We start from the raw sequence: 10,679 nt of genomic DNA on the forward strand, positions 1-10,679 counted from the left end.
TTGATTATTCATATAAAATATAGTCAGAGAATTTAATTTTTTACATAAAGGAAAAACAACCTCTATGAAGATTTAAATGTTTGTCTTTTGAATGCATGTTGCTGCTGTTGTTCAAAAGTTCAATAATAATATACAATATGACATGATTTTACCCAAGAACATATACTGTAAAGGTTTGTCCAAACATGTCCATAAAATGTATAAATAAATTAATATGTAATACATCAGAACATGTTTTCAATCTAACAGAAGCATTTAGTTTGTACAACACTTACCTTTATATTGTTCACGTACTCTTACACTTCGGTTGCAGATGAAGACGACATTTGCAACAACAGAAATGGCCAAGCAGACTATTAATATCACTATTCCAATAAATAGTGAATGTGTTTGCACTAGAAAACAAACCAACAGGAAAGACTTATCAATCATGATGTTATCAACATAATTTGAGTATTACTTTCATTATTGAACACTAAATCATACCAAGTTCCAGTTTAGTTCCATTTCCAAATAATATCTCTCCACATGTGGCCACAGCACAGTAATAAGTCCCATCATCAGAGGAGATGATGTTTTTAGAGAAGCTGTAGACACAGCTCCTTGGAGATGAGTGAATGCCAGTTTTCTTTCTACATTCATCACGGCTACTTCTGTCAGTGTAGATGAGGTCTGGATGAGATGCATCTGATCCGGCTCTGAACCAGTAAACACTGTGTACTCCTGGACACGTCTTGTTCTTGTATTCAGAGAGGACTGAACACTGGAGAGTCACAGAGTCTCCTGGACGGACTGGATCAGATACTGTCGGCCACTGAACAACAGTATAGTCTGATGTCCTTTCAGTGTATCCTATGCAATGCAAAACTATGTTAACAATTAGAGACCTTCATACACATTTTGAAAACTGGTATTGAAGTATATCTCAAACATAAATTCAAATTTTGTAATGAAATTGGGAAATTTAGCGACACTTAATAGTTAAAGTAAAATAGATCACATTATTACCTTTAACTAACAAATATGTCCCATTCCATGTAGTATTAATCCAGTCCGTGATTGCACAATGGTACATTCCCTCGTCTTCTTGGGTTGTCCTCAAAATGGTCAGGTTACTAAAATTCTTTTCAGTATGTACGTTCAATCTTGAGGGAGAAAACTCTGGTTCATACTGAGGTGTTGTAGATCCATACAGTTTCACAATTAATTTCAGAGTATCACCGGCACTCTGCTTGTACCAGTAGAGTCTTTTAGTGTTTAAATCATAATTATGCAAAGTACATCTCAAGGTTGCAGGTTCACCAGGTTGAACTGTGATCACTGGAATCAGTGAATCTGAATGAAATGAAAATATAGAATACACATTGTAAATAACAATTATTGTATGATGTAGAAAATGTATTATGCAAAAAGCTGATATATGAACCTACAAACATCTTGTCAAAATGCAAATTCTTAATTGCATAGAGAATGCACAGAATTAGATGGTACTTACATCCTTGATGAAGAACAAGCAGTGTTACCCATAACACGATCATCTTCACATTGTCTCTTGTTAGGAACCTTTCTGGTATTTCACTGAGTAAAGGAGGTGATGTGACGTGGCCACGACACTGAATGTCACTCTGAGAAATGCATTTGATTGGTTATCACAGAATCTACATTCAAAGACAAACTTCCTGTCATATTGATCTTATCCTGTTCTTTGTGAAGCATATTTCACCTCTCATTCTTCACCATTTACTCAGTCATCTTAATTATAATCTCAAAGAGTTTTGATTTTATGAATTTTGGGAACTCTTCTATTACTGCTCTCATCTTGTAGTGCTTTTCATCTTTGGTCGGCATGTCCAGCTTCTGCCCTCACTCTACGTGTAGGTGCACAGCTCTGCAGCGAGCTAAACACACTTCCAACAGTGGTTGAAGACAGGAGTGGCCTGTGAGGATTTTACTGGAACAAACTGTGAAAAAACAGTATCAGAAAGAAAATTCAATTAAAGCTGCAAGCAGCGATGAACGGGTCCTCGCACTTGGACACTTTGTGAATGGGTAAAATATTATTTCCTGTGTGCAGTATTTGGCGCTGGAGATGACATATTGTAAATTGTGTATACAGTTGAGGAACTATGTGTCACTTAGGCTTCACTTCCTGTTGCCTGTAGACAATACTACATAAGTGAAATATTAATGCACCAATATATTTACCAGAGGGCAACTGTCATGGATATACATTTTCATGAATATTGGACATTGTATGTAAGAGATAACTATCAGTTTCTGTGTCCACTATGTAGTGCTAGAGAACACCCACTAATTATATGTCATGTTGTTGTATATCATGTGGAGACCACACCATGTAAATTTCATGTAAAATGGATGATGTTTGTCACATAAGGTTGACTTACTGTTGTCAGTAGGTGGTGCTATGACTATGATTCAATATTGACATGTAGATGTGTTCAGGTCTGGACTCTTATCAAGCATGAGGATTTTGTGGCAGATTGGACAATGTAAAGTGGAGTTACAACAACTTCCTGTTTCATATTTTGGGCAAAATTGACTGGCACGCCACACCAAAAATTTTCCATGAAAATTCAAAAGCTTTGCAATTTAGCGTCACAAAGTTCTTTAGATGTCACCTACCAAATTTGAAGTCGTTCAGGTGAATTCTCTCAGATGAGTTCATTAAAGTACAACCCCTGTAAATGGCTTCACTTTGCAAAAAAATTGCTGAGTAAATTCAAATGTCTGACTTCCTGTTGGACTTAGGTTATGGCTCCAAGAGGCTTTTTTTAAAGTCTGGAGATGGTACATCTGCGTACCAAATTTCGGACATGTATGTCAAATTTAAAGGTGGGGGTGTCCTCAAGCCATTTTGCCACACCCAGACCCAAGACCTATATCAGATATCAAGTTATGCCACTTCTGATGCATGTGCAAAGTTTCGTGAGTTTTTGAGCAACCCTAGCACCTCAAAAATGCTAAAAGTAACGAGGCACTTTCATGCTCGGGCCCTAATGATATTGATTACAGATCAGAAAAAGACAAGATAGCATAAACAAGTGTCTGACTGAACCTACTGTCAAGACGAACTGGTACAGAAACAAGAAAACTGGATTCACACAAGTAAAATGTTAAACTAGTTACGTTGTCCCGCATGTATGATGAAATAAAGTATCATTAGTAAAGATCAACATTAAAGAGGCTATAATCGATACTGTGTCAAAAACCAATGTGTTATGTGAGAGGCATCACTCGTACTGATGAACCTTTTGTGAACCTTGGCTTTATGGGGCTTCAGAACAAGTTTTAGGTCATTGTTTAGCTGTCTGATTTGCAACTTTTGGTTCGCTTTCACTGTTCTCATAGCGCCAAAAAAAAAGCACTAAATACCCACTGTGTACTACCTGCTCAGCACCAAATGACAAACAGATACAGTTAGCAACTAGCTGGCGATCATAGTTGGGCATTTAGCTGCAAAAGAGCAAGATGTTTCCCTCAGGAGTTGGTTGAGATGAAAAACAGAGCTAAAAGATAGTCAATATTGGACTTACATTCACCAGGTGTCCAAAAACATGATTCCAGATGAATGATAATGTTGCTTCGTAACTGCTGGATGTGTAAATAAGCAGCTAGCTAACAAGTTCACCATATCAACTTAAAGTTACTACAGGAACTTTTAACTGGTTATGAAACAGTCTCATGATGCCTCTGATGCTTCTATATGACCTACAGTGAGAAGATGGCTATTTTTATATAGTTATTCTAAATGTCTGCCACCAGGTTAGATTCCTTGCAAAATCAGATGAAATGCTTTACGGCACGCAGACCAGAAAAGCCTATGCTTACATGACATGTAGCATTGTAGCATGAGGGAGTACAAAGACCTTACTGGGACATGGGGAGGAAATTTCTCTTCATTTGATAATGTTAAAAGTAAAGTTAGACTTATTGTCAATTGCTCGACTCATTTTAAAAAAGACGAGAGAAAAAGAGAGAGAGTGTGATTGAGCTGAAAGCACAAACAGAGAGAGAGAGCAGCGGTGGTTGAGCAAGCTAGAGAGTGAATGAAGAGAGCGTTTGGCGGTGTAGTGAGAACAATGGATTGAATCTGAGAAATAAAACGTTATTTTCTCATTGTTTCACAGGGGTAACATTATAAAGCACAAATAAACACGCCAACACCTCCACACAACCCTTTGGGAAGGTTGCAATGCAATGCAACCTTACGTGTAACCTAGGTGTATGAATGGTACTAAAACAAAGTTTACTTTGTTTCACCATCTTCATATTACAATTATTGATCTTACATAGCCACAAATAGATACATTACCTCATTGCTATGCATCCTGTAAACAGAAGTGTTTAAGAATGAAAAATAGTGTTAAAAATAAGTAGCATCTTTCTTTCACTCGCATCCAAGACAAATACACGTGCTAACATGCTATGACACAAGGAGATGGTGCTCATGGGAAATGCAGTCTTCATTCCAAGAAAACACTACCACTTTTGTCTACAGGGGCCGCTAAAATCAACACAAAATGAAAGTTCATTGTAGTAACTTTAAAATGTGATGATATGTCAATGTTGTGTTCATAGCTTGTTTCCAGTATTGACTGAGAGCACTGCAGCCGGCAGCCTTGAAATGGGCTGTAATGTGATCCGACAGGGCAATAGCGGCCCGTGAATGTACGTCCACTAAAAGTGCTTGTTTTTGTTACTGACAGGCTCAGATTGTTATTATAAGTGTGACAACATTATGGAAAGGGCCACACAGAGAAATAAAACGTCTTTATTTACTGTTTGCTTGATCCAGTCTGTTTGTTATTGTGTCAAACCAAGTCTCACTCAAGGAGAAGTCTTGTTCTGAAGTCTTGCAACAGTTGAGTTGTTGTCGAAATTAACTAAAGTTGATTCAGTCATGATGGAGTTGGAGAGAGGAGTGCTGGGAAGAATTTGTTGTGTTGGAGTACAGAAAGCAGAGCTTAGTGTTATCTAAAAGATTTTCAAAGTCATGGCTGAATATTTAGCTGATTTTGATAACAACTCAACTCCAGAAGCGTTCAGAGCTGGTTGAGTCCTGGGCTTTTGACTTGCAGGGGGCATTTCTACATCCATTAACCCTCTAAAACCTACACAGACAAAGAAGCGCCTGGACATATTTTTTTTTCCAACTCTGAGCTTATTCTTTCAGTGAGTATCAAGTATTATACATCATATGATTCAGGGGAACCTACTCTTTCTTTCTGGTGCAGTGTAAAGTCACCACCATGCCTTACATTTGTGTGAGACTATCATATATAGTAAAAAAAGAAAAACGCCCAGTGAAAAAACTTGTTTTGTTGAACAACTTTATAGTCAATCAGGGAATTTTTTTTCAATGTGAAAAGTGCTATTTAGGTGTTTTGGAGCACAATGTCAATTTCACTCAAATTCTGAATAATGTAAGAAAAACACTCTTCGGGGGCTCCATAGAAAGTACAGAGGAAAACACAAGGCATTATCAGGAACCATGTCCTTACAGGTTCTTAAAAGTCCAGGTTATGGGAAAGTCCAGGTTATGGGGTTGTTAGGGTCCCACAATGTAATAGACCTGTTAGATTTTCATATCTTGAGACTTTGTCAAGGCTATTCACATCAAAGGAGGAGAACTACTGGTGGACCTGAACAGCAGGTCAGAAAAACTAAGCAACTGATTAAAATTTGGGTAAACCCAAACAACTAAAAGGCCACTTTTGCATTGTCAGCAATGACAATTAGGAAAAACTATACATCATGACCAAGATGATGATTTCATATGGGAAACTGAATTTTCTAAAGTTAGCATGGAGAATTGTATAGCTTATCGTGTGGACTACAGTGTGAAATAAATCAGAAAATTTTTACATTACTAAAGTGAGACTTCAGCTTACTGACAGAAAGGAGGAATAGAGCAATAGATGACTGGGATTGAACATTTGGGTTAGACAATATTTCATCAGCCTTATACTTTGAGGCCAAAATAGACATAAAGCAGATGGGAGGTTTGTTATTGCACAAGTAGGCTGGAAGGACTACAGCCTCTGTGGTTGCGTAGACTAAAGGTGGGGATCTGCTTGATGAGGCTACGAGTGGGAGGCAGAGCTTTGTTCAGGCTGTTATCAGCAGGAAGGAAGACGTAGTGACGGACGGATTCATCTGATCCAGACACGATGAGTCTAACTGTGCCATGACAGTCAAACAGGAATGTCTGACTGAAAGATGTTGGCCTGACATTGAGTTTTTTTATCTGTTGTGGGAACATTTGAGGACATGAAGTCTGAGTGGGCCATTTCTAAACCTGCAGAGATGGCTGCTCAGATCTGAGGCGACCAAGTTCCTCACTTCCACTTCACTATTCATTCTGTTTGCCAAAGAATTTGTGGGCCAAAAACAATTAGCTAAAGAGGCTAAAATGGAAAACTCTTTTAGAGTTATTAAGCAGGGAGGATGTCTGCAGGTCCATAAACAGTATTAAAATGTCTTAAACTGAAATGTGAAAGTAGTATTAATTGATTAATTTGACTTAAATATGAAACCATGACTTCTTAATTTTAACATTAGCACTTGATCTGGTACATGTTTTAATAGGAAACAAGTTTATTTATTTTCATGTTGCAATAGTGAATGTGTTTCAGACTCAAAACACAGTTAATATTACACATGGAAAGCATTTGAGCCATTTACTTTAAGAATTTTTATTGCAGCAGTAATTTCACGGTAACACAACGATTAGTTTTCAAATACAAAATTTTGTGTTAACACAATTAAAGACCAAAGATAACATTGATATGATAAAGATGATAAAGATGATATGTAAGAAAGGCAACAATAATATGTTCTAGACTATGATAGTCCTAATTGTGTCAACAATAAAATCATTTTTTTGAGTAAAGGTTAATATTTAATATTTAGCCAAGATAAAAAAAAATACAACAAAACAATCACAAACAGATGCAAGTGCTCAATATTATCAACAGTATCATCATTTAACTTGAGAGTACAAGTAAATTGGGAATCGTTAAGCAGAAACGGAATCAGAATTGATAAAATTCAGACGATACTCAACCGTAGAGTACACACTGTCCTCTGAAAACTCTTTCTTCTTTCTTCCTCTCGTTGCTTTTCTTTCTGAGAAATTCAGTGCAGCGTAGTTCATTCTGTCATCAACTTCAGTCTGTGCAGCAAATAAAATGGTTATATATATAAAGTGATATATATACGGTGTCTTTAATGGAACAACAATACATTAAATTTTGTTTTTTCACTCACAATATCATGTACTGGTTGACGCAAGTTGTCATGTCGAGCTTCTGAAATAGTGCTTTCCATTCCTACAAATGAATTAAATCATAAAAATAAGTATTTGATAGATAAAGGAACTTAATCTGACTTTTTAGTAAGAGTATAATGTCATAAAATAAAAATCGTAAATGTGGACATTTTCTTTGATTATTCAGATAAAATATGATCAGAGAATTTAATGAGGCACACAAAGGAAAAACAACCTCTATGGAGACTTAAATGTTTGTCTTTTGAATGCATGTTGCTGCTATTGTTCAAAAGTTCATTAATAATATACAATATGACATGATTTTACCCAAGAACGTATACTGTAAAGGTTTGTCCAAACTTGAACATAAAATGTATAAATAAATGAATATGTCATACATCAGAACATGTTTTCAATCTAAAAGAAGCATTTAGTTTGTTACAACACTTACCTTTATATTGTTCACGTACTCTTAGACTTCGGTTGCAGATGAAGACGACATTTGCAACAACAGAAATGGCCAAGCAGACTATTAATATCACTATTTCAATGAATAGTGACTGTGTTGTTTGCACTAGAAATCAAACACACACAAAAAGAAAGATGTATCAATGTCTCTTAAAGAGACTTATCAATCATGATGTTATCAACATAATTTGAGTAATACTTTCATTATTGACCACTAAATCATACCAAGTTCCAGTTTAGTTCCATTTCCAAATAATATCTCTCCACATGTGGCCACAGCACAGTAATAAGTCCCATCATCAGAGGAGCTGATGTTTTTAGAGAAGCTGTAGACACAGCTCTTTGGAGACGAGTGAATGCCAGTTTTCTTTCTACATTCATCACGACTTCCATCAGTGTAGATGAAGTCTGGATGAGATGCATCTGATCTGGCTCTGAACCAGTAAACACTGTGTACTCCTGGACACGTCTTGTTCTTGTAGTCAGAGAGGATTGAACACTGGAGAGTCACAGAGTCTCCTGGACGGACTGGATCAGACACTGTCGGCCACTGAACAACAGTATAGTTTGATGTTCTTTCACTGTTTCCTATGCGATGCAAAACTACGTCAAAATTTTGAGATCCACATACACATTTTGAAAATATACATTTGAATTTTGTAATGAAATTGAGAAATTTAGAGACACTTTAAAGTTAAAGTAAAACAGATCACATTATTACCTTTTACAAACAAATATGTCCCGCTCCATTCATAATCAATCCACTCCACGAATGCACAATGGTACATTCCCTCGTCTTCTTCGGTTGTCGTCAAAATGGTCAGGTTACTAAAATTCTCGTCAGTATGTACGTTCAATCTTGAGGGAGAAAACTCTGGTTCATACTGAGGTGTTGCAGATCCATACAGTTTCACAATTAATTTCAGAGTATCACCAGCAGTTTGTTTGTACCAATAGAGACTTATTCTGCTGAGATCATAATTACGCAAAGCACATGTCAAGTTTGCAGGTTCACCAAGTTGAACTGTGATCACTGGAACCAGCGTATCTGAATGAAATGAAAATATAGAATACACATTGTAAATAACAATTATTGTATGATGTACAAAATGTATTATGCATAAAGATGATATATGAACCTTCAAACATCTTGTCGAAATGCAAATTCTTAATTGTATACAGAATGCACAGAATCAGATGGTACTTACATCCTTGATGAAGAACAAGCAGTGTTACCCATAACACGATCATCTTCACATTGTCTCTTGTTAGGAACCTTTCTGGTATTTCACTGAGTAAAGGACGTGATGTAACGTGGCCACGATACTGAATGTCACACTGAGAAATGCATTTGATTGGTTAACACAGAATCAAGATTCAAAGTGCACTTCCTGTCACATTGATCTTATCCTGTTCTTTGTGAAGCATATTTCACCTCTCATTCTTCACCATTCACTCAATCATTTTAATGATAATCTCAAAGATTTTTGATTTTATGAATTTTGGGAACTCTTCTATTAATGCTCTCATCTTGTAGCGCTTTTCATCATTGGTCAGCATGTCCAGCTTCTGTCCTCACTCTGCGTGTAGGTAAACCCAAACAACTAAAAGGCAACTTTTGCATTGTCAGCATGACAATTAGGAAAAGCTATACATCATGACCAAGATGATGATTTCATATGGGAAACTGAATTTTCTAAAGTTAGCATGGAGAATTGTATAGCTTATCGTGTGGACTACAGTGTAAAATAAATCAGAAAATTTTGACATTACTAAAGTGAAGCTTCAGTTTACTGACAGAAAGGAGGAATAGAGCAATAGATGACTGGGGTTGAACATTTAGGCTAGGCAATATTTCATCAGCCTTATACTTTGAGGCCAAAATAGACATAAAGCAGATGGGAGGTTTGTTATGGCACGAGTAGGCTGGAAGGACTACAGCCTCTGTGGTTGCGTAGATTAAAGGTGGGGATGTGCTTGATGAGGCTACGAGTGGGAGGCAGAGCTTTGTTCAGGCTGTTCTCAGCAGGAAGGAAGACGTAGTGATGGATGGATTCATCTGACCCAGACACGATGAGTCTAACTGTGACATGACGGTCAAACAGGAATGTCTGACTGAAAGATGTTGGCCTGACATTGAGTTTTTTTCCGTTGTGGGAACATTTGAGGACATGAAGTCTGAGTGGGCCATTTCTAAACCTGCAGAGATGGCTGCTCAGATCTGAGGCGACCAAGTTCCTCACTTCCACTTCACTATTCATTCTGTTTGCCAAAGAATTTGTGGGCCAAAAACAAAAACAATTAGCTCAAGAGGCTAAAATGGAAAACTCTTTTAGAGTTATGAAGCAGGGAGGATGTCTGCAGGTCCATAAACTATTAAAATGTATTAAACTGAAATGTAAGAATAGTATGAATTGATTAATTTGACTTAAATATGAAACCATGACTTCTATATTTTAACATTAGCACTTGATCTGGTACATGTTTTAATAGGAAACAAGTTTACTTATTTTCATGTTGCAATAGTGAATGTGTTTCAGACTCTAAACACAGTTAGTATTACACATGAAAAGCATTTTAGCCATTTACTTTAAGAATTTTTATTGCAGCAGTAATTTCAGATTGAGACAACGATCAGTTTTCAGACATAAAATTTGTGTTAATACAATTAAAGACCAAAGAAAAATTTTACACTCTGTGTGTAGGTGCACAGCTCTTCAGTGAGCTAAACACACCTCCAACAGTGGTTGAAGACAGGAGTGGCCTGTGAGGATTTTACTGGAACAAACTGTGAAAAAACAGTATCAGAAAGAAAATTCAATTAAAGCTACTAGCAGCGATGAACGGGTCCTTGTACCTCACATGCATTGGAGGGAGCGGCAGCCGTTGTATCACTACTGGAGGACGGTTGACACATCTC

At 36.9% G+C, this 10,679-nt stretch overlaps 1 protein-coding gene across 1 annotated transcript; it reads right to left on the bottom strand.

The window, feature by feature from the left end:
• Positions 1 to 456: 456 nt before the first annotated feature.
• LOC137188690 (uncharacterized) lies at positions 457 to 9,020 on the bottom strand. Its single transcript, XM_067598314.1, has 4 exons — positions 8,968 to 9,020; positions 8,481 to 8,807; positions 7,985 to 8,347; positions 457 to 852 (listed from the first exon to the last, which is right to left on the bottom strand). Exons 1-4 carry the CDS (start codon positions 9,008 to 9,010, stop codon positions 476 to 478), a joined length of 1,110 nt encoding a protein of 369 aa, XP_067454415.1. The 5' UTR covers positions 9,011 to 9,020; the 3' UTR covers positions 457 to 475.
• Positions 9,021 to 10,679: the final 1,659 nt, after the last annotated feature.

Source organism: Thunnus thynnus, chromosome 9, assembly GCF_963924715.1.
Source record: "Thunnus thynnus chromosome 9, fThuThy2.1, whole genome shotgun sequence".
Classification (NCBI taxonomy): domain Eukaryota; kingdom Metazoa; phylum Chordata; class Actinopteri; order Scombriformes; family Scombridae; genus Thunnus; species Thunnus thynnus.